At 37.9% G+C, this 25,338-nt stretch overlaps 1 protein-coding gene across 1 annotated transcript in view; it reads right to left on the bottom strand.

The window, feature by feature from the left end:
• Positions 1-498: 498 nt before the first annotated feature.
• LOC150085627 (regucalcin-like) overlaps positions 499-25,338 on the bottom strand; it is a 54,578-nt gene continuing 29,738 nt past the window's right edge. The window contains exons 3-5 of the mRNA XM_090374623.1: positions 20,520-20,732; positions 13,863-14,009; positions 499-704 (exon numbers count right to left, since the gene is read on the bottom strand). Of these exons, the coding sequence (XP_090230749.1) occupies positions 499-704; positions 13,863-14,009; positions 20,520-20,732 (566 nt within the window). The remainder of the gene's footprint in view (positions 705-13,862; positions 14,010-20,519; positions 20,733-25,338) is intronic.

Genomic DNA, 25,338 nt, shown 5'->3' with positions numbered 1-25,338 from the left:
ATGACATACAATGCGTTCACTGACTGACTTCAACTAAACGACTACTATTTGGAAATTGCTTCACAAGAAGCTTAGATATATTGAATGTAAGAAATAAATAAGTGCTATAGAAAGAATTTTTATAATATGCATTAAAATTGGACAAACTTGCTCTATTAATCTTAAGTGTTTGTGAAATGCAGAAAAATACTAGACATCAACTTTTTTTTTTTTTTTTTTTTTCAATTTATTTATGAAATATAAAAGTAAACCTGGTCGATTAATTTCTTTATGTTATTATTTAAATCCTTTTTAAATTGGATTGTGAAAGTTCTAATGTCAATTATTTCTAATTCCAGTGTGATTCCCATACTATTTCATTGTATATTATGATTTGGTTTTTTGCATCAAGAATAAGCTAACTGCGAAAACCATAATATTTGATCAGACTTCATCGAGTGATGAGATTAGAATGAAAATTATTCACCTATCAGTAAAAAAACTCTGTATGAGTTCGGTTTATCCATTAAAACAATGCGCAGGAAGCCCTTTAACGGCTAAATTAGTAACTTTAAACACAGCCCCTGCCAAAGGTTGGTTTTGTTTCTGTTTCTCATCTAGACCGTGGGATGCTGATGACACATATAATTCATCGTAGTTTCTTCCTCCGAAGCAGCACGAAGTTATATTCTCAACAGGAAAATGGACTTTCTGGAGAATTGCACCTGAATGACATCAAACAAGAAAACACTATTAATATTAGCAAAATGATGCATGGAAGCAGAATTTTTTTTCATTACCCTTAATAAATAATAAAAATATTATTAAATTTAATCGATATAATCTTGGCTTATTTATTTTATCTATTTCCATGTAAGTATTATTATTCGGTCGCCTTTCATATTCATATAACCTTTCCAGTTTTATGAGATTACGGGAGTAGTTATTACTCCTTAGTTAAAAGTTAATTCATATATCACATCAGTAGTTACCCTTTATTGATTTGAAATATTCTCGAATGTTTCCTTGTCACTTCAGCCTAAGAAAGAGAAAATATGTAAAAAATATGCATTCCGGTGTCTTTTTTTTTTTTTTTTTATAGCTGTACAGTGTCTCAAAAACTACGATCAGAACCCCAAATATATATCTGATTTCCAAATTTTGTATAAAGCACAATAGGAATTCGTTAAGGGGAAATTAGCTGTGATCCTATGGATGTATCAAATTGGTCTTACTCGATATCGATGGTTTGACGGTTCATAATCCTGCTCAGGTTGCTGACAAACTGAATGAATAAATTTGCATCTGCCTTGGTGCATGAGGAATTCTTTAGGGAAGCAGATGCCAGAAGTTTATCAAACTAGAACAGAGAGATAAATCATTTTGATTTATCTCTCTGTTCGAGAGATAAATAACTGAGAGGAAAGCAGAAGAGAAAATGTTGAAGTTAACATAAGAAAAGCACCTGGGGTGGATGTGTTCTATCCAATTATATAAAAGGAGATAGCAAAGGAAGTAAGCAAACCCCTAGCCATAATTATGAGAGCATCCTGGGATTCAGAGAAGGTCTCCGCGGACTGTATCCCCAATTCACAAACGGGGATCAAAGGGTGACACGAGTAATTACAGACCTGATAGTTTAACTTCTATTCCAGGGAAAATAATGGCAATACTGTAAAAGGATTAATGCAGGATCATCTACACAACGCTGCAATTTTATTTCAGACACAACAAGTAACTGTTGAGTTTATATGCAACTTCAACTAATGCATCTACTGCTATCCCAGTTTCATTACATAAGGGTCTGATTGCCCTTCTCTTCTTTGCATTTATATATGTGAAGAATTCCTTATCCCCACTCTTTGCTCTCTTTGCCAGTGATTTCTCTTAATCTGCCGTTGCCAGTCTAGCTTTACTGTGGCACTATTACAGATCATTTTGTAGCTGTTATAGGCGTCAGTACTTTTTATTGCTCTTACTTTTCCATGCTGTCTTTTTCTGCTAAAGTAAGCTGCAACTTCATTATGCATCCAACTTGGAATTCTCCTCTTGGAGTATAGTATTTTTTAATGATATATATGTGTTCGAGGCTTCTATGATTAATGTTTTAAACATATATCATAATTCAATTGGATTCGCTTTATGTGAGTTAATGCTACTTCGATATACGTACAGTATAATTATTTATTTTCTTTATGTTTTGATTTGTGGCTCTAAAATGGTCTGTTGTGATTCCTCCCATTTCATAAAATGATAACCGCATTTTACTTCTCAGAATCTCAATTGTTCTCTTGTGATGATGGTTATCCAGTGGCTCCTTCCATTTGGAAAAAAAGAGTTTGGAACCTTTCCCTCCTGATTCCTCTAAAATAATATTTTTCTCTATAATCCAGGATAGTCACGTAGGGTCAATACACAATAACAGCATAGCTCTTCCCAACAAACTTGCCACTTGATATTATTTCTTCTTACTCCTTCCTTAAGTTGATTTTTAATTAAAGATTGATATCATTTTGTTCTCTGTCTGACTACCAATACAAACAAGTTAGTTAATGTACGTAGTGTTACATTTCTGGTTCATTTTTTTCTTTTTGAAACACATGAATTGCCACACATTGCTCGAATCTTGCGTTTGCGATGAAACTTAAGCTGGCTAACAGCCTTCCGCACCAAAACAGTATAACACCGTTACATTAGTTTAAACGGTTGTGGAATCTGATACGTCATAATCTCCTCTGACAGAAAGCAGCATGCTGCCCCATTTAGATTTGAGCGGAATCCGATATTCAATGAATTACGATCTCTCAGACACGTTAGATAACTAACTGACACCATGGTCTGTCATGTTGTCGGATATATAGGGTGAAATGGCTCATTATTTTATAACCTTACACTTCACATGGGTTTCTTTTGAACCTACCTTATACACACTTTGTTCATATCCACGAAATGCGGTACTATTCTTGCAATCTTTCTGAAATTCCTCCGACCCTATGTAGCCATTCTGGCATGTAAAAATAAAATTTATTCCAGATTAGTAATAAATAAAGTGACTAGATCCTTAGTATTCCGATGAGGGACATCGATTTTACAACCCTCCTCCCAGCCCTAAAAACAATATGCACATATTTTTATTTTTTTATTTATAAAAAAAATTCACATACAAAATATAAATTAAATACATATACTTCTTTGAACTAGCTGTGACGTCACAATCATACTTCCTGCAGTTACTATTGCAGGAAGTATGATTGTGACTTAATACTTCCAGCAGTAGTAACTGCACTTAATATTGTGAAGTATTGTGACTTAATACTTCCAGCAGTAGTAACTGCAATCATACTTCCTGCAGTTACTACTGCTGGAAGTATGATTGCAACAATGTAGATATTTGACCACAACATTTGCATTTCCGTTACCTTCCATTGTTCGGTGCTGATATGGATGATTTCACATCAAAAATAAAAAGCAAGCATACATATCTTAACAATATATGTATTTGTCTTTGGCGGCACCTGGAACGTTAGTTCATCTCCGCCTCGTTTCACTTTTAAATTAGAGGATTCTGCAGAAATGGCCAGAAGTGAACTGGCTGTTTGGCTACCCGGGGTCAGCAGGTCGGAAACGCGCCACCACCACCACAGGAAGGTAGACCAGGGGCAACCAACCGGCGGCTACAGAAGAGAAGGACGCCAAGAGCCCAACAAAGTACGAGCCAAAAATAGTAAAAAAAAAAAAAAGGAACTTATACAACTATACAAAAATTAAATACTGTACACAAGATAACCTCAACAGATTGAGGTAAACACAGATGATACTTTGAGGTTTCAAAGTAAACAATGCAAATAATCTTTTGCATATTAACATAAATAAAAAAATACAAGGATAACAGTACCATTCAACCGACAAAACTTTACACAAACATTTTAGCCCAGAAGTAGGCATAAACCTTATAAACAGTTGGGGTTAAATTCAGTAAGTCCTGCAGTCATTAGTAGCAAAGTCACAGTCAGTTAACAGCCATCCGAGCAAAGGAGCACAGGAATTTTTATCGACTAATCGAGTTGTAGGACACTTGTAGAGTTTCAAAACAAAAAAAAAAAAAAAAAAAAAACAACAACACATATATCTTAACAATGCAATTAACCTCCCATTTTGTAAAATATGGTCCCGTTTTTAAGAACGTATGTGAGATGCGCATATTGCCTTCACCACGTCGGCCGCCAGCTAAGCACTCAACTCTCGGGACGGATTTTCGTGAAATTTATATTTGGAACCTCTTTCGCAGCAGGTGTTTTTAGAAATTGATTTTTTCTGAACGGATAATTATTCGAATTTTAATCGATGTATTTTAGCTGCAGCTGAAATGCATTGCCTTATTGCATGCAATGCATTCTTTTAGGGAGCAGAACATGTCTGTCAAATAGACTGCCCGCAACCCACCTTACGATGGTGGCGCGGCTGCCCCACTAACCCCCTTCCCTCAAGAGTCAAGTCCGCAGCGAAAACGCTGCGGAGTTTAGTCTACTCGCGTCCCTAGCCCTATCAAATTTTCGTGTACCCCTCGTCGCGAAGGGCGGTTTGTCTGTTGTGAGGGGAAAACCGGAGTCAATCCCGGTGAAAAACCTCACGACCACGGTTTGAGACCGCCAAACTCAATGCTGAATGCCCCTGGGAAAATTCCCATAAGGGTAGCGGCTGGAATCGAACCTCGATCAGCTATTCAGCAAGCCGGCAACGTTGCCACAAGACTACCGTGGCCCCGTATGCTATCGCTTTAATTCCAGTATTTCACTTCACATTTCTCACCAGTCACGTGGGTAGTGTGACGTGTTGCTAAACTTCCGTTACATTCCATTGTTAGGCACTGCAACTGTTTTCATACCAAAAAACAAATATGGCTTATATTCGCATTTGTTTTGTTTTGTTTTATTTCACAGAAATAAAACAAAAAAAAACTATATATTGCCTATATTTGTTTTGTTTTATTTCACAGAAATACCTATTTCTGTGAACTTATAAAAATACATAATTCTTTTAACGATAAAAAAATACAAATTAAATACATTTTTCCGCGGGGAAGAATTTTTATTAATAATTCTTCATTATTTGCTATTTCTTCGTAAAATTCTTCACAAGAATTAGCAAAATTGCACTTAACTTGCGCCATCTATTAGACAAAAGATGTCTCAAGGATGCAGAATAAAAAAAAAAAAACGCAAAATCGTGATTCATGATATAAGTATGAGGCTACATGTCCAATCCGGGACAAACGATTTAAGTCCAGGAGGTCTGGTCACTTTAGTTATAAACATTTGCGTTGAAAACTAATCTCGTTGTTCTGTCCCGTATCCAGAAGATTCACATCTTTCCTATAATGCGGCTTCCAAATCTGTAGGCAATACTTAAATATAACCTAACCATTACTTTATACAATGAATCATGCTCCGTATCTGAATATGAGTCGGACAAGCTTAGAGATCAAGACCCACTAAATCAAGGACACCAAAAATAAGCTGGTTATGAATTGCTCACTACTGACCTAAAATACAGAAATAAATAGCCATCTTTCATACTATCAAGGTTTTCGAGACAATAGCCACGTTCTGCTGTTTTTTTTTTTAATTTTTTATTCACTGTCTCTATACACATTGATAATTTTTTTTAATAAATCTCCCTCCCCCCCGTGTTGGTCTAGTTGCTAACAATAAATATGAATAACAAGTTAGTAAATGTATTAGTTTACTAAATATCGACATGAAATAGTAGTAGTAGTAGTGGCATGTGATGCAAGAAAGCAAGTGTTAGAGCTTATGCAGCATCAGCCAAAAAAAAAAAAAAAAAAAATCACACCATTCCCTCCAAATGCCTCTCCAGTTCCTCCTTAAATTTATTTGACCTATCAACTTCCACAACGACAGATGGAAGTTTGTTCCAGCAATTAACCACCCGCTGGCTAAAGGCAAATTTCCGCACATCTATTCCACATCTGTCTTTTCTTAATTTGAATTTATGCCCCCTTAGGTTCGTAATCTGAACAAGTGGAAGAATCCCATCAGAATTCAGCGTGCTCAACCCAACCAATTTTGTTACTAAGATTCCTAAAATATTCTAAGCTCGGAAGTTTTGAATTGGATCACAGCTGCTGTTCCAAATTTGTAGTAATATTTCTGTATAGGAAACTGGAGTTGAAATTAGAACCATCCCGGTGGCCAGTAGAATATATGTTGAAATTTTGGTAGCAAACCGCATTTTTATTTTCGATTAATGCAAAAACGTACTGTACTTTAATTTATGCTGATTTTTGTAGCAAGGGTAGAACGAGGGCTGTGAAATCGTAATCGGACCTGAAATTTTTCTTAGGATCAACAGAACACGGGTTGAAATTTGGCCTTGATCCAACTTTTCTTTCTAAAGTAATACGCCAAATACACTTTAATTTATATGAATAGATTTCCATGATCGAGGGTTCAGGGGAGGCTAAGATTGATCTTAATAACTTTCCTATTACTCTGAAATGTGACATCAAACTTTTTCTTATTAAGGTCTAAGCATCCGATAACTACTTCCATTATAAGTTTGGGTAATGTACGCAGTGCGTTACAGTAACAAGCGTATTCTATTTTTATTTAAATTTTTTTAATCAAAATTAATTCTCTTCCTCCTTCCCAGCAACACAGCATTTTTTTTCTCAATTTCTTCCAGAATACATAAAATTCACAATATGCAACATATTACACCTTATGCCCTTAGTTGCCTCTGTGCTTATCCTGTACGACCCAACTCAGCCGCAAATGAATAATCCATAAATAATGAAATGTTTACTCCTGCCTTGTGAAATTAGTGATGTATTATTATTCAAGCTTGCGCCTCCAGGAAGAGGTCATTGACATTTATCCATGGCCACTGCTTCCTTAGTTCTACGAACTCCATGGTGTATTTTGATGGTATCTAATATTCGCTTGCTTGAAATTCCGCATGATTCACGAACAAGAAAATTAAAATGAGTCTCCTTGAAACAGGATATTGAGCAAACGATCTCTACCAGACACCACTGCTTATACAGTAACTAGATATAAACGACTATTAATAAAATAAGGTGTGCCATTCTACTATTTTCGTAACTAATTAATATGCAATATTTTTTGACAATGAAAACAAATAATTTGATTGAGGCATTCTCAGCACCAGTCAGTACGTTGGACACAAGCAGTTATTCCAATTCCCGAAACAGATTATTTGAAGATAATCTTTACTGGGTGCAATCTCAATCAGCCATTAAACAGAACTTGAAAGAAACATAAAACTGTATCCAGTAAATTGACAGATCGCTCGCACGCGCAGTCCACAGTGATAATATAATTGTCTCGTCACTTGTTTTACGTTTGCTAAGTTTGGTTTCGAGTCCCATCGACGACTGGAGAAATTTCTATTTAAATGCTTCTTCAATCGAGGCTGTAGTTAGTCGATCGTAGGCATAGAGGATTTGGTTTTCTCTGTGAGTTAGTTTAGATTTTTTAGCCTGCACAACATGGAATTCAGCCTTTGAACAAATACTTGTACATATATAATACATGATGGTGCAATATGGTTTAAGTACGCCGATGTCCTTAAAATCCGACAATCTTCTCAACCCCCCCCCCCCAATTGAATATTTATTTCACATATATTCTTCGGTCTCTTAAAGAAACATAGTGCACCACGAGATGAAAGGTTACACTTGCACCACTGATTCGATTAATCTACCGCATAATGTTTTGGGTCCTGTAAGAACCTCTTGATCACATGTATACGCCGTTCAGTGCAAAAGGGGGAAAACATTAAAAAATGTCCTGCAGATCCCTATTTGTGTCAGTTTCAGAGGTAGTATGGCGTTGCATTTCTTTGTTTGCTGATCTATAATGCTGGTTCTTTGCTGATCTATAATGTCAGTTTACCAACTCTCCATAGTAGACGGTAGTTCATTGAAAATAAAAGAAATCTGATTGTTTTTAGATTAAGATATTTGAATATAATTTTATTTTGATAAATTCATATCGAATTATCCTCCATTATTTTTATGAATCTTAATACAATAACCCCTCACTGATTAGGACATTACTAAACGAACCGCCGGGTGGGTAAAGTGCCTTCTTGCCAGCCCAAAGGTTGCGGGTTCGAATCCCGCCCTCGGGCTTGGATCAGAGTAAAAAATGCAAAAACCTTGGGAGGTGCAATATGGCCACAGAAACCATATTTAATTCCAACAATTAACAACAACAACAACAAAAAAAAAAAACTAAACGAACCTACTATAATTCGAGCCGTCATTTTGTGTTTTATTTATGCAGAAAAAGGGAGTTTTTTTTTTTTTTTTTTTTCCCCTAATTCATTCTTATTGTTGGATAATGAACCCGCAAATCTTGGTGCTGAAATTTATCAAGCGACGATGGTAATATACCGGTAAGTGCATTTTTTCTTATCTTGATGTCACGACCTACGATCACTCAGCTGTGAATTTGGTCGTACGGAAGGAGGCAACCACAAGAGATTTTGCTTTGTCTTTGCGAGAACAAAAGAAAAGATATTGGACAATAGTACAAATAATAAAAAGTGCTGTTTACAACTGGGCACATTATAAAGGTAAATGATAAAGATATTAAAAGATGAAATCTATTTGATTTATGCGGAATCAGTGTCAAAATGATATTAATTTTTGGTAATTTAAGAATGTGGCTGGATATCAAAAGGCAACTGAAGAAAAAATAACAGTTAGCAGTTCGAGGAAAAAATGTGTAGGTGAAGCGGAAAATTATGAAAAAGTTCAAATTAAACGAAGACAGAATTTCTCTCGATACTCTTATCATATCAGATTTGAAAAATATTTTTGCGCTCTCAGAAAGATCAGAGAGTTAATAAAAAAAAAAAAGAAAAAAAAAAGACAATTGGAAGGAACCGTCTACGTGTGTTGTTAAATTTGTAATCGTTAAAGTTTATGTTCATGACAAATTGAAAAAAAGAAGTCAAACTGTGTTCTATTCAATTTGAATTTTTTTTTAAAATTCAGTTTAGTTTTGAATAGACATTTTTTTCTTTAATTTTTTTTCTTCATCATATTTGCGCTAATATGATGAAGGTGGCTAATACCACCTAAGTTAACGTTGCTGGATTGCAAATAAAATTCCTTGGCTTTATGAACTACGACTCAAAAATATTACATTTAATTATGTTCCTTAAATCCGATTTCCTCCTATTAATCCAGATTATTGAGGTTTTACTTGTCAACACTATATTTATTAATAAAATATACCTCTTTCATATTTGGGGATTGAACGTTGCAAAGTTAATAGGGAACACTGAAAGCGATTTTGGCAAAGCTTCTGAATTGGGGAAAGAATTAAATATTATACGTAATAATATATAAATACGTAATTAAATATTATACGTAATAATATACTTTTGCATTCCGATGTATAAATTACATCGGCAATCAGTATATTGAGTTTCATAAGAAACTCAATTTTCTTATGAAACTCAATATTGAATTTCATAAGAAACTCAATATTGAGTTTCGTGTTCGGCTACACCCTTTTGTTATTCGGCCCTATCCATCTAGCACTAATAATAATAATAATAATAAATTTCTGGTTATACTCGAATACGATCTGCGTGGACCAGAGGAGTTCATAACCTCATCGTAAGTGTTTTATTGCAGCTGATATTGCCAATGTAGCAATTAATAATTTAGCAGTGCTTTTTTTGTTGCAAATACGGGACAGTTGCATATCCCGGAGGACGCACTTTTCCCCATCACCCCAGAACCTCAGTAAATTAGAAAAAATACTGCTTTATAGGTAGTTGTGTAATAAATTCATGTTGTATATGTATTATATAAAGGCTCTTTAAAAAAATTCCAGAATCAAGCTAAATTCGAGCTCGGTTTTCAGTTACTGTAGGGTCGCATATATCATCATCGTTATACCTCCCCTCCACCTTATATCGCTTTCTTCCTAGTAAAATAGTCTGGATATGCCACTGGTAAAGTCTTGATATTACAATATGCGTATCTGCACACTACGTTACACCCAGCACTGCATCAGCCTTTAATTATCCAAATTTACCGTATCCTGTTGGTTGCACAACGCTAGATGCCATGCTTATTACGTTGTGCTGTAAGTTAAGATTTTTTATCTGGAATACAGCTGGGAGTAACAACCAGTTGTGAAACATTGAAGTAGATTTCAGTGTGGAAGTAGTGTTAATTATGCGGTTTAATGTAAGCATTCATTTTCAAATGAGGGCTAGTGTTAACCATTCTTCAAATGACAACCTTTTTATTAGAGGTTCTGCGAATTCTCTGTTTTTCTAAAGTACTTGTTTATTTTTGCCTTGATTTAAATTACTAAGTTGAAATATTCCTGCGATCCTGTAGTAATTTTTGTTTTAAATTTTCCGGCTGTGTTTAAACAAATCGACCGAGAGAAGCCAATGTGCCGTCACAATTAATATGAAGAGTGCAAAATGTACCAATAGTGGAGCACGGCTATAGGACCGGAAGTTTAACAAATCGAGATTTTTAAAAATAATAATAAAACAATAAATGACATTATAGTTTGAAAATAGCAAAAACTGAAATAATGAAGAGGTTTACAAATTTCTTAAATGAACATAAAGGCTACGGATGTAACAGGCACAAACGAAGACAAATGGATGACTGAAAATTAACAATAATTCTTAGGAACTCAGTCTAGGAAGCAAATTACAGCTCCGAAATGTTGTACATAGTTCCAATACAGAAGATAATGTGGCAACTGAACTATTACAACAGAAATTATGATTTTGATAAGAATGGCGGACTTCAAGTATCAATTTGATACTTGAACATAGTATTCCAAGTTTGTTTTTATGATTGTCTTATACAGTGGAATAATGACCCCATATCTCTACAAGCCAGTGTAAGATAAATCATCGACAGGACACCATGGGCCTTCCTTGCCATCTGTCTTCTCTACACTGTTCGGAGAACTTTGTCTGACCGTATCGTAACTCCCAAATAAATCCTTTTCTTCCTCTACTGTTTTTAGTTCAGCTCCACCAAGGGTATAGTTATTTTGGGGTTGCTATTCTCTAAATATAAGACTCCACGCTCTAAGATGTTGACAACTTAAAACCTAATATCGGCACTATGCAGAAACAGTGTAGGAATTAAATACCACCGACAACTGAGTTCTCTTCTAGGACACTTCAGCCTGTTACAAGTTATCAGTTCTAACGAAGTGCTGGTACGGAGCGATTCTTTTCGTTATACTCGTACAGTTTGTTGTTTTGTTGTTTGGTTTTTAGGAGCATTAGCAACTAAGGCCATATTGCTCCGGGATATGCGGTGGTCATTCCCTGACCTTTCCACATCCTCCGTATTTGGTGGTGACAGGCTCGAACCCCGGTCTAATCAAGAAGCGTGTGCTACGCACTGTTGCTTCTTCCCACCTGGCTACGGAGGCGCCCACTCGTACAGTGATGTACTACTAGATGATCAGTGAAATATGAAATTAGCTCATTTATTCATGTTCGAGTTCTAACGTGCTGCATAAAAATTCATATTTGTTGTTTAGTATGCAAGTTATGAATTAAAACTACATAAAGAAAATACTACTTCTGTGTTGATGTGAGCGCGACCCGCGGGAATTGTATCGTTTGGGAACCTAAAAGATACTAGAATTTTGACTTTTTTTTTTTTTTTTTTTTTGCCCCCACGAATTTCACTTTTCTTCCTGCAAACAATTCACAGCTTTGGTGAATTTTACTCAGTAGTAGTAGAAAAGACAGCTTGATAGTACTTAGCCCGCGCATTCGAATTCCCATGATTCTGTACTACGAAATACCTGCACTTCAGAACCAAGTTTAGCTTTCTTTGCTTCCTTGTAGCAAAAAAAAAAAAAAATATATATATATATATATATATATATATATATACAGGGTGTTTCAGTTAAACGTTTCAGAACTTCTAAGAGGGGTAGGGTACATCCTGACAACTCGAAATCATATAGCAATGTGGGGTCGGAAATGCTTTCCTGAAGCGGTATTGTACACAGAAGTCGTTGTGCGACGTCGTGCAGCACAGATTCGATTTTCGGTCAATGTATGGGCCGGTATTATGGGAGATCACCTCATCGGACCTTACCTGTTACCGTGTCGTCTAACCGGACCTATCTACTTGATCTTTCTGCAGCAAGTATTGCCACAACTTTTGAGAGATGAACAGATTTCTGCATCGACGCAACAGACAATGTGGTTCCAACACGATGGAGCCCCTGCCCATTATAGCGGAGATGTTCGTAACTACCTGGATGTCACATTTGGTCAACAGTGGATCGGACGTGGTGGTCCCGTGCGTTGGCCTGCTCGGTCACCCGACCTATCATGTCTTGATTTTTATTTCTGGGGTCATATGAAATCGCTAGTTTATGACACCCCTGTTCACAATGCTGAGGAGCTGGTTGCAAGAATCGCAGTAGCTGCCGAAGAAATTCGAAATTCGCCTGGAGTATTCCAGAATGTTCGGATGTCCATGCGTCGGAGATGTGAGGCGTGCATTGTAGCCCGTGGAAGAAACTTCGAACACTTACTTTAATCCATGTACCTTTTGCTTCTTTTCATGTATTATTAAAACGATTTCTCACTTACGGTCTCTTTTCTTTATGGTGCTTCTGTGTACAACACCGCTTCAGGAAAGCATTTCCGACCCCACATTGCTATATGATTTCGAGTTGTCAGGATGTACCCTACCCCTCTTAGAAGTTCTGAAACGTTTAACTGAAACACCCTGTATATATAAAGAGGATGTCTCAAACATACACGGCATAACTTCAGGAATGAGTTCCTCATATGTAGACAATAAAAATATGTTATATCAATGTAGTTCCGGAAATGCTTGGTTTCCGAGTTTTGAAGGTCTGTCTATGACACTTAACTGTTCACATCACCTTATAGTAATTTTTCAAAATGTCTACCTTCTGCCTGCCTGAATGCAGGCCTCACATCGACGTCTCTTGGACTCGCGAAGACGATGCCAAATTCCTGGCATGTTTCGTATTGTCTCACAACCTGCCACAATTCGATTGCGGAGAGTTTCCACATCAGCTACCGGAGTCGAATACACCAATGACTTTAAATGGCCCCACAAGTAGAAAACTAGTGGGTTTAAATCAGTGAGCGTGGAGGCCAGGCAGTTGGTTCACCCTCTACTTCAAGAGTCGTAGATCATGGTCGTACTCTGCCGGCTGCACGAGGTGTAAAGGTCTCATGTTCAAAAAGGTGGCGATGGATACCTTCAAACGTTTTCCTGTCTGGACATCTTCGTTCTGGGAACCTTTCGTAGTACAAACGAGAGCCTTCAGAGCATTGCCGTCCTCCAAACGGTACATAAAGTGCATATCCGCTTGCTCCTGGTTTTAGTACATGGTCGGAATGGAAAACCACCAGATTCTGTGAGTACCTTGTGATGAAGGAAATCACTTGCTGGAGATAAGACATTCCGGTTAAAAACTCGAGAACAAGCACTTCCGGACTATGTTGATATAAAATATTTTTATTGTCTACATATGAGGAACTCATTCCTGAAGTTTTGCCCTGTATTTTTGAGACACCCTGTATATATATACACCCCAGAAAAAACTTAAACACACACTACATGAACATAGCACTATACTCATTTCTGGCCGTTTTACAGTTATGTATCAGCAGAGAGCACACGGCGGAATTGTACTAACGTTAAGATTCGCCCTCAAGTGAGCGACAGCACATGTTCATCATTCTGTCTTTATTTATATAGTAAGAATACTTAGTTCTAACAGTGAAACACGAAGTTATAAGCTTACTAAATAATTAACGTCTGTTTCACTTACCAGTGTTTGGATCAATGCGAATGACACAACCTCCGTTATAACAAGCAACCCACACTTTGTCTTCAATATCAGAAGTCATTCCATCAGGTACACCACAGTTGGAATAATTAGGGTTGGAGTGGAAGTCCACAAGGGTGCGTGATTTACCTGCAACAAAAAATGTATAAACAAGCATTTTTCATTTACGTTCCATTGAACTTGGTTAATAAGGCCTAAAAAGATCTTGCATGTTCTCTTAAAATCGATCAATGATTTGTTCTTCACTAAGATGCTTAACATCCGTTTATTGTTTACCTAACGTTCCGCTTTACTAAAATGCTGATTCCTTTATGCTTTCAGCTTTCTTTTTGATACAAGAACGATATGCTCAAACTGATGTCGCAACCTGATCTTCATCCTTATTTTCTATCTTAATTCTTCATCCTTATCTCCTGACAAGGAGATAAGGATGAAGAATTAGGAAGAATACTTTATACTCACCATATCTTCATTATGGTGAGTATAGAGTATTCAGGATAGATAGGGAAAGTTGAAGGAGAGCAAGAATTCTGCTTCTTCTCAAAAGCTCTCTGCAGAGTGAGATCAGACGTTTCAACTGTGCAACCAGACTGCACAGTTGGATGATATTCAATTATTATTATTATTATTAAAGAAAGCTATTAACTACATTTCAGAACAGCCTAGCAAGATAACATTGCTGTATGAAAATTAACTGTGAAACCCTGTAAACTTAAACAGTGAAAGATTTAAATAATATTAAATGAAATATTTATAATTACGAGAGAAAACTTCAGTAAGTTTTATTAGATTTCCTGCAAAGAACTGTTAATGCTTTATGATCAACTCCGAGAACCACATATTTAGAAAATTTTATATATATATATATATAGGGCGATTTCAGGAGGAATAGTAAATATTTTGTAAGGTTATTGTATCGCTCATTCTGAGTAAAAAAAAAAAAGTCATATGAACATGTATCCAATTCTCAATGGATATGGAGATACATCTATTTGAAACTGGCGCGCACAAAGCCATTATGAGAGATAATAAAGAAGATAAATGTCTTATTATGCCTATGTACTTGTTTTGGGTGGCACCTAGATGTTTAGTCGAACTCCACCTTGGAAAATCTGTGTTGAGAGAGAGTAACTGTGTCTACACTCTACAGCGATCAACACTCGGTCAATCACTGCCCATTTCTAAGCATGAGGAGTTGTGCCTGGTTCTATTATCTAGTGCTGCTGCACCAATTTGTCGTCCAGTGGAAGGAGTGCAATACCAAAGGACAGGGGCCTTCAGACTGCCCAACCCGAGGGAAAATAAATAAATTAAAGAAAATAAATAGAAAAAAAAGTAATAATAAAAATAAATAAAAAAATTCTATGTATAGTTAATACCATTATATACATTCTATATTATTACTAATTTAAGAACACAACATTTAGTTTCTAAGTTAACGGCTGTTTGACCTAGTAAGGTGGGTCCATTATTGTTTCCTGTATTTATAAATGATATTGATGATGGTATATCGGGCTTAATGTCCAAGTTTGCAGACGATACAAAGGTTGGCAGGGTTGTCAAGGACACTACTGACACTATGCTGCTGCAACAGGATCTGGAAAGGTTGAGCAGATGGGCTGAGAGGTGGCAAATGAAGTTTAACATTGACAAATGTAAAGTACTACTCATGGGAAACAGCAACCCCAGAGCAACGTATCAACTCTGTGGTACTACACTGACAGTGGTAGAGAATGAAAGGGACTTGGGGGTGGTTGTGCAGGCAGATATGAAGTTCTCTGAGCAGTGCAGACGGGCTGCAAGAGTAGCTCATGGAGTATTGTCAATGATATACAGGAATTTTTCCAGCAGGGATAAGGAGGTGATTATTCCATTGTATAAGGCAATGGTCAGGCCACACCTAGAGTACTGTATACAGGTCTGGAGGCCTCATTTCAAGAAGGATGTAGAGCTGCTGGAACGAGTACAGAGAAGGGCAACAAGATTAATGAATGGAACAAAGGGGTGCTCTTACGAAGAAAGGCTTAAGTTTTGCAAATTACAGTGTCTGGAGACTAGGCACCAGCGAGGTGATCTGATAGAGGTGTATAAAGCCTTGAATGGTTTAAGCATGCTCAATGCTGATGGGATTCTTCCTCTAGCTCAGAAAAATCACCTGAGAGGGCATAAATTCAAATTGAGGAAAGACAGATGTAGGATAGACGTGCGGAAATTTGCCTTTAGCCAGCGGGTGGTTGGTTGGTGGAACAGACTTCCATCCCTTGTGGTGGAGGTTGATAGCCTAAATAAGTTTAAGGCTCAGCTGGACAGGTATTTTGAACGAACAGAGGGGTGAAGTGGAAGTGGGTTTTTTTTTTTTTTTTTTTTTTTTGGCTGATGCTGCATAAGCTTGCTTTCTTGCATCAAATGCCTCTGCTAATGCTAATGCTAAAAAGGTAGAAATATAAGTTCACGAATGCATCAGTCTACTGTCCACTTCTATAATTAGTAAACAAGGTGCGTCTTCTTTTAAATACCTTGTCAGAAAAAGTTTGGAATGCTGCAAAGTTCTTGGCATCTTGAATCAAAATATCGAGGTTATCAGTCCTAATAGGTTGAGTGCTGTTAAATAGTTCTTGTCTGGAGTCGTCATATGCCGGGCAGTAAAGCAGAACATGCCTCCAATCTTCTACTGCCCCACAAAAACAATTTACACAATTTATCCCGCAGTGAACGATGTCCAGTAATTAAATACGACGTTGTCATTGAAGGATAAAACCATCCCATAACTTTCTTATTTACAGCAAACGTTGCATCTTCAATGAACTCCCTGGTAGTGAGTCCTGTTTCACTGGATTGCCATCTGTATTTCCACTTCTCAGTGAATTTTGTCAAAAGTTAATTTTCTCCTGCCGAATGTCCGTGGTCTGATTACTTGTAATGTCGAGGATTTGAGTTGCCAAACCTTTCTTTAAGTTAGAAATCATGCCTTAGTATGCCACATAAAGGTCAATCAGAATACAACCTTAAATCACTTGTAATGCATTGGTTGATGTTGTTCTGCAGCATCTGTGTGTTGCCAATATCATCTTTCTCTGGAACGATAAAAGTTTGGCCTTCACTGTGACGTGAGTAACCCCAGGAAACTATATGGCAGCCGCATATACTACAATTGGCTAAAATATAGCCTTATAATATAATGCCAAAGTTTTGTGCTTTATACCCCATTCAGCTCTTGAGAGCCTAATCACATTGGCAGTAAACTTGTTAATCTTTTCAGCTAAGTTCTTTACGTGGGGGATAAAAGAAAATTTATCATCAATTAAGAGACCAAGATATCTATTTTGAGAAACATGAGGAATTTGGACATGCTGATATGAAGTTTAGGAGGTCTGTTATAATCCAGTTTATTATTGAAGATCATCATTTTAGTTTTGTCTCAAAAATTTGTTTATTCTAGACTATTCCAACAAATCATCCAGGACTTCTTTCCCATGTGTTTCTAGCAAAAGTCTTAACCTGCCTGGTATGCATAGCACTAAATCGTCGGCATATGCTATTTTATTGCAAATTTGACTTTCTTTTAGTAACCATTGGTCTAAAACAGAATTCCAGAGGAGAGGCCCAATAGAAACCTTGTGGTTTCTATTGGGCCTCTCCTCTGGAATTCTGGCCGAGCCTTGTGGGCATCCTCTGGAAATGAATTTGAAAATACCAAATGTTATGAGATGACTTTTATCTGCCTATTTGAAAAATAAGATATAATAACCTGATATAGTAAATTATCACATTCTGCCTCCCGACGTGACCGAGGGCGCTCTCCCACCAGATTGTATCGAAAGCGCCCTCAAAATCGATAAAAAGTCAATTGTTTGTATTTGATTTTTTGAATGATACAAAACACAAAAAATTTACTTTTTTTTACAGTTCACAATAAATGTTCGAAAATCCCACCGCCAAACTCAGTAAATTGCGTGTGTTCTCTGGTCGATTTACCTGTTTTGCTGGACAAAAAAACCTTGCTATCTACGCCCGAGACCGACTAACTCAGCCACGGAGTGAAGAAAGCCCATTAAGTTCCTCGCGTCATTGACGGAATTCGAACCCGGCCTTTTCCACCCGATGTGGGGAGGACAGTGACGATACCACTATGTTACCCGCGCAGGCTGAACAGTATTAATGGAATTAATCGGCGATTAGTATTTACCAACTGACAAAATTCCAATCGCTGGGCGTCGTGTCCTGGTTGAAGGTGTTGCACCCGCTGTGTGTGAAATGGATACAAGCCGTGCTCACGTAATGTTCGCCATACTCTGTGGTTTTGCACGAATTGCGTATGATTATCAAAATGAGGCAAATATAAGTTGTTCATGAATGTCCTTAGTACTTTTATATTAAATTGAATTATCACAGATTTCTGCAAGATTGCACACCGGACTTCAAGTCAATGGAACACCAATACGAGTAGCAATTCTTCGTGCTAATAGTAGGACTACGTTCTACCGACTGAAGAATGTGTTCTATTTCATCCACGTTTTGTTCATTAACGTGTTCAGAAGAAATATGAGCGCTGGGAACTGTATCAATCTCGCGCAGTTTGGTGTAAACGCTCTTGAATCCAATATTCTGCAGTTATGAAACCGTCGAGGGTATTCTGTACAAGCAACAGTAGCACTTACACCACAAAATCCGTAGACAAACACCATGTTAGCATATTGAACAAGTGTGAAGATGTGCTGCATTCTTAACAACACTTCTAACACCAAACAGCGTCAGGTTATAACATCTTCTTGGTCATATCTGATTCAGAGAGCTGTGCGCGCCAGTTTCAAACAGCTGTATCTTCGTGTTCCATTGGGAATTAGACACATGATTATATTATATTTTTTACTCAGAATAATCAATACTATAACCTCCCAAAATATTTACTATTCCTCCTGAATCACCCTGTATATGCAGTGACTACTACTATTATAAAATAACACTAATAATTCAATACTGTAATATAATACTAACACTTGGTGGCAGATGATTCTCATCAACCGGTGCGTTTCCACCACTTATTGGAGACTTGAAGTGTTGAAATCCATGTTTAGCCACCAAAGGCATTCCCTTCCACCTCATCTCCTTCAACCCATGAACAGTATTAAGTACTTTGGGTTTTGATACCTTTCGTTTTAGGGTTTTCATATAAAAAAAAAAAAAAAACTAAGAGCATCACCGCTCTTAGTTTTTTTTTTAACAGAAAGGATAAACAGCACTCCCACTTCTGTGCTGTTTATTCTTTCAGTACACAATGTATTCTTCGTGTTCAATGTGTACAGAAATTCTACATCCCCTATGTCTGAGTGATACTATTTCTCCTGTGTCCCTACAATATGTGCTTTTGATGACTCAATCGGTACTTTAAATTTGCTTACAACGCTCTTAACATTAGTGTGCAGGCAAGTACATGCACCTGTTCATATTCTTAGCCCATATATTTACTTGTTCCAGGATGACACACAGACACAGCAGCTCTTGAAATCCCTGATATCTTGCTTTCCAGACTGCCACATGTTCCAATAGAAACGGTGCAAGAATCAATTTCACCTGTGCCTGCAGCTCTAGTTAACCTATTAGTCTGTGTATCCCGGCCCATCTAACACTGCCTCGATAGCATCAGCAAATACTCTTACACCACTCCTATTTAAGTGTATCCCGCTGCCGTAAAAACAGTCAACTCATAATAAGCATAGACCGCGCTGTGAAAATTCTACCTTTGAGCCTTGCACAGTCTCTCTAGGGCCGAATTAATTGGCAAAGCTCTCAATATGTATTACCGCCTCTCGTGTCTGGGCAGATTGCAGACACTTTCAAATTTAATCTTAACTGATCATTTTTTCTCAGCATTGCCTTGTTTAAGTAAATCCTCACATCTACTCTTAATATCATAGTGCCAACGTTTACGAAAATATCTCCTTTCATGTCTTTTCTATGAGGTTTGCAAACTTCGAGGGATGAAAATCCAGTTTCCATGAAAAAAAAAAAAATGAAAAAAAGTGAAATCGTCCCAGAAGCTGATTAACTCGACCATAGTTAATCAGCTTCTAGGGACTATTGGCAAATATCAAAAATATTTGCCAATGGGAAATATTTTTCAACTTCAGCTGGTGATTAGAATCGAACCTAGGCCTTTTGCAATCACTGTGATAGAACAGCGACGCAGCCCACTGTGATGATACTCGCTACGGTTACTCTAGGCGTATTCTGACTTCGTTCCTACTGCATGATCCTATTCAAATTTCAAAGCTCATCCGACTCTCTGAGGCCTTTCACTTCGGTGTTTAAAAACCGTGTCATGAGCGCCTTTATATCCGATTCATGTTCGCTTCTGTTAGTGTTAATAGCACGACATGACACAGAACAGAATTTATTATGATAAATTAAAATATTTTTTTGATATTAAAACTACTCCCCACCGCAGAAGAAGAAGGGGGGGAAAGCATAAACTTTCTTCGTTCGCTCTCTGGAGTTATTTATTATTATTATTTTTTAATGTGCTGCAGGAGGGCTCAGTCCGTCTATTAGGTGATCCCATTTATTCTTCCTCCCCTACAATACAGTTTATTTTAATTTTTGAATCAAAATTAATAAAATTAACAATCAGTAGGGGCTTACTCAATTTTCCTTCCTCCATGTCAAAGGTAAAAGCATATATTTTCTTTGGACCAGAATCGACGTATAACATTACTCTATTGTCGCACGTCCATGTTATGCCGTTCGATATATGGACATTTTCCACATGCTTTTCCACAATATTTTTAGCGTCTAAACTGTACAGAGAACCGGCAGCCACTCCAGCTCCAATGACGGCATCTCTGGCCATTGTACCTGAATCAATATAATAATTGTAACATCTGAAATCAATATACAAATCTGAATAAAAACAAAAAAAAAAAAAGGAAAATATACAAACAATAATGCAAACACAAATGAATAAGTAATTCTGAACTATGTTTATTAATTTTTAGTGTTTTCATTATGGTGTAGTCCTTTTATATTCACAATTGCAGTCATAGTTCCTAAACAGATTTTTCTGTGGATGGGCTTGGAAAGGAATCACCATGCCATAAAATTTAGCTGCGGTCAGTGAAGTAGATTGCTAGAAATAGCTACAAGAAAGATAAGAATACTAACTCAATAAATATAATTAGTGATCCCTACACATCCTTGACCTGTTCTCAATGGCACCATAAACATAGACCATTACCTCCTTTGATTTCAGAGGATCATTGCCATGGCATGATATTGCTGGCCACACTGGAACGTCATAACCATCACCAGGGGTAGAGTGTAGAGTGTGTTTAGTGTCAAACGGCACCAGGGATTTTCCCCTTCTCCGCGTAGTATACATTGTGGGTGTGAAACAGAACACTGTCAAAGCCAGAGGTTTAAAGTGTATGGATTTTGTATATGTGTAGTGTCGTGTACCGTTGTTCCTCTGGTCATTTAGCCGCTGGGCCCCTAAAGGGTTCCAACGTTGTCCACACTCTGCCACGTGGAGGCAGACCAGGTACACTAGTATTGTAGTTATTTACTCTGGTACTCTGGCAGGTCCTGCCACCTAATTTCCTGAGATTTCAGTGGCTAGGACCTTAAAAAAAAAAAAAAAAAAAACGCTACAGATAGGAGTCAGCCAAAAAAATTACTGATTATGCAACTGATGTTGGTATTAAGTTTTTGGGTGTAGGGCTCAGGCAATTTAGAGATGGTTCAGACGCTGGTTAAAAGTTAGAGAAGGGGGAGGGAGAGTGAAGGCTGGGGGGGAAAGACAGAGATAAGGGGTCCATAGAGAAGATGACCCCCAAATCAGCGGAGCAGGCCCATGCCCCACCAGAGGGAAAAGAGGGATGGCAAGGGGGAAGGCGACCAGGGGTAACCTCCCCCCTGCCTGGGTGGTGGAGGAAAAGAACCACGCAAGGGAGCGTGGCAAGGAAAGCTTAATGGCAGCAGCTTCAGGGCTTCTGTCCATTTGGTCACTGCATAATATCATAGTTTGTGAAGTCTAAATCAAGAAGATCCAAAGCAGTGTTGTCATCCATGGGACAGAGGTCACATCCCATTAGCGATGGTAGTCGTTGACAGTCCAGCTTGAATTTGGGCAAGACGAGTTGATCAGGTGTATATTCATTCCAGCTGTAGGGATCTTCTTCTTGTGAAGAGCTCCTGGCAATATTGCGAGAAGGCCTTGTATTCTCTGTCGCTGTCCAACAAGTAATGCTCCTGGAATTTTCGATTGAAGTTAATTCTAGTAATCAGAATGCAGCGAAGGTCCTCGTACATTAGGTGAGTCCAGCTCTCCACAGTGGATAGAGAGCACAATACATTTACTATGTATTCATTGCCTCCTTAAAACCCTGTATGCCTCCGATAATATTAAACGGCGTGAAGCGGAATTCATTAGACATAATGGTGCGCGTTACCTCTATTCCAGTAAACATGCCATTCAACACCACTAAAAGCGGATGCATCTGTTTCACCCAGACTTTAAAAGTACAGCTCCATAGGCCCATTACCTTTGGCTACTAGTGTGGGTTACTGGCGCTGTGAATACTTTCCATTTTAGCATTGAACGGGAGATACAAATATGTGATGTTTGTTTACATCACAAGGAGAGTATGGTCACATTCTTGTTAGCTTTGCTTTTTTTATTGAGTGTTTTTTCTATTCAATACATGAGTCGCATTCACTGTTGCTCTTGGGATGTTCCTTGCATGGCAATTATTTCTCTGGAGAATTTTAGAAATGTTGAAATAAATGGTTGAGTGAAATTCGTTTTACTGTAGAATGGAGTTCTCACAGTTTCTCTCTCCCTGTCAAGAAAGATCACTCTAAACAAAGAATCTTTTAGCTTTGTCTCTTCAGCCATGGCTTTCATGTTTATGCGTAGTCCAACTGTTTTAATATATCACCATAAGAACTAGTCTATCACTACTTAACTGGTCTAGTGTCGATATTTTGGCACTAATAATATTAAGAGTAGGAGACCGGCAGAATTACTTAACAAGTACAGGTCACTGTTGAACAAAAGCCGAGAATTAGGGTTGAATTTGAAAGTGTGTGCAATTCTGCCCAGACACGATAGGAGGGAGTATATGATGAGAGCCTTGTCGATCAATTCGGCCCTGGAAAGATTGTGCAAGGTTCAAGGGGTAGAATTTTTTTCAGCCTGGACTGTACTTGTTAACAGGAGAGATTGCTTCTACAGGGATGGGATACACTTAAATAGAAAGGGTGCAAGAATATTTGCTGATGCTATCGAGGCAGTGTTAGGTGGGTCGGAAAACTGCTAGCTTGGGGGGAGACAAAGATCAATAGATTGACAGTAGCCACTGGCAGAGGTGAAAGAGATTATTGCACTCCTATTAGAATGAGCAGAAGCCGGAAAAACAAGATGCATGGTATTTCAGAGACTGCTGGGAGCCATTGCTGTACAAGTAAACACATGGGTTGTGTTAGGGTAGCTAAGAATAGAAACAGGTGCAGGTATACGTGCGTGTACACCAATGCTAGGAGTTTAGTAAATAAATTTGATGAATTTGAGGTATTGCTCAAAACATCGAAGGCAGATATTGTTGGGATATCAGAGACGTGGTGTCACACAGATATAAGGGATGCAGAACTGCAATTTGGGGAGTACAACGTCTACAGAAAGGATAGACAGGATAGGAAGGGAGGAGGGGTTATGTTATTAGTTAAGAAACACATAAAAACCAAGGAAGTGAAGCCAGTCGACATCGCTGGACAGTGCAGTGTCGAGTCAGTTTGGTGTGACATAAACATTGGGAGATCAAAATTGAAAGTAGGAGTGTGCTATAGGCCTAATGACTCTGATGAGTATAATAAGGAACTGTACAGGAAATAGAGTGGGCCAGTAAATCAGAGTGTCTTATAATGGGAGATTTTAATTTCCCAGATATTGACTGGAATTTGGGGGCTGGTTACTCACACACTAGCAGGACTTTTGTGGATTTATTGGATGATTGTTTTCTACATCAGCATGTTCGGGAGGCAACTAGAGGGAGTAATACTCTTGATTTGATTATCAGCAGTGATTCTTCATGCATTAAGAATCTGCAGATAAATGAACCACTAGGTGGCAGTGATCACAGTGTGCTGAAGTGGGATTTACTGAAAGAGGTAACTACCATTAGGGGTAAAGGGAAGGGTTATTGCTTCCGTAAAGGCGACTACGATGGACTGAGACATTATTTAAATTCTATACAGTGGGACCAACTGATGATGTTACCAACAGCAAATTCAAAATGGGAAGCATTCAAAGAACTTATCTTGGAAGCTACTAGGCTTTACATACCAACTAAGAAATATTGTTCAAGGTTTAGGCCAAAATGGATGTCAGATGAACTAATGAGGCATATGGCAGAGAAGAAAAATGCATGGGATACATACAAATTAACACATGACACAGAAGCCTATGATAGATACAAGTTGATATTCAACCAAGTTACAAAGGAGGTTAGGCGGGCGAAGGCAGATTACGAGAAGTCCTTGGCAAGGGATGCAAAGAAAAACAGCAAAGAGTTCTTTACTTATGTAAACTCTAGAAGGAAGGGGATGAATCAGATTGGTCCACTTGATATTGATGGGTCAAGTGTTGATGATCCTGCTCAGGTAGCTAACAAACTAAATGAATATTTTGCATCGACATTCACACATGAGGAGTTATTCAGCGAGGGGAATGCCAGAGGTGTATTCAACTCTAGCAGTAAGCTACAGAATCTTGAAATAACTGGGAGTAAAGTGGAGGAGAAACTGTTGAAGATAAACACAAGAAAGGCACCCGGGGTGGATGGGATCTATCCAGTTATATTAAAGGAGGCAGCAAAGGAAGTAAGCAAACCCTTAGCCATAATTATGAGAGCTTCCTTGGATTCAGGGGAGGTACCCATAGACTGGAAATGTGCAAATATGACCCCACTTCACAAAGGAGGATCAAAGGCTGACACAAGTAATTATAGACCTGTGAGCTTAACTTCTGTTCCAGGAAAATTATGGAGGCTCTGGTTAAAGAAGCACTGCAGGATCATTTAGACAAGACTTCAGTTATAGCTCAGACACAGCATGGTTTTGTTAAGGGGAAGTCTTGCCTGACCAACCTGATTGGATACTATGATGCAGTCACAAAAGAACTGGATGCAGGGAATAACTTTGATATTATATACTTGGATCTTAGAAAGGCTTTTGATACTGTTGCACATGGAAGACTGCTACACAAATTGGAGCAGTGTGACATTGGAGGCAAATTGCTGCTATGGATAAAGGGGTGGTTGAGGGGGAGAAGACAGAGAGTGGTAATCAATGGACACTGCTCATCGTGGACTGATGTTATTAGTGGAGTCCCTCAGGGCTCAGTGTTGGGTCCATTATTGTTTTCTGTATTTATAAATGATATTGATGATGGTATATCGGGCTTAAT

This window comes from Mastigoproctus giganteus, chromosome 5 (genome assembly GCF_048544385.1).
Source record: "Mastigoproctus giganteus isolate SK-2022 chromosome 5, ASM4854438v1, whole genome shotgun sequence".
In the NCBI taxonomy this organism is placed as follows: Eukaryota; Metazoa; Arthropoda; class Arachnida; order Uropygi; family Thelyphonidae; genus Mastigoproctus; species Mastigoproctus giganteus.
Note: the sequence above shows the minus strand (reverse complement) of the source record. Positions and strands in the feature narration are given on the sequence as shown.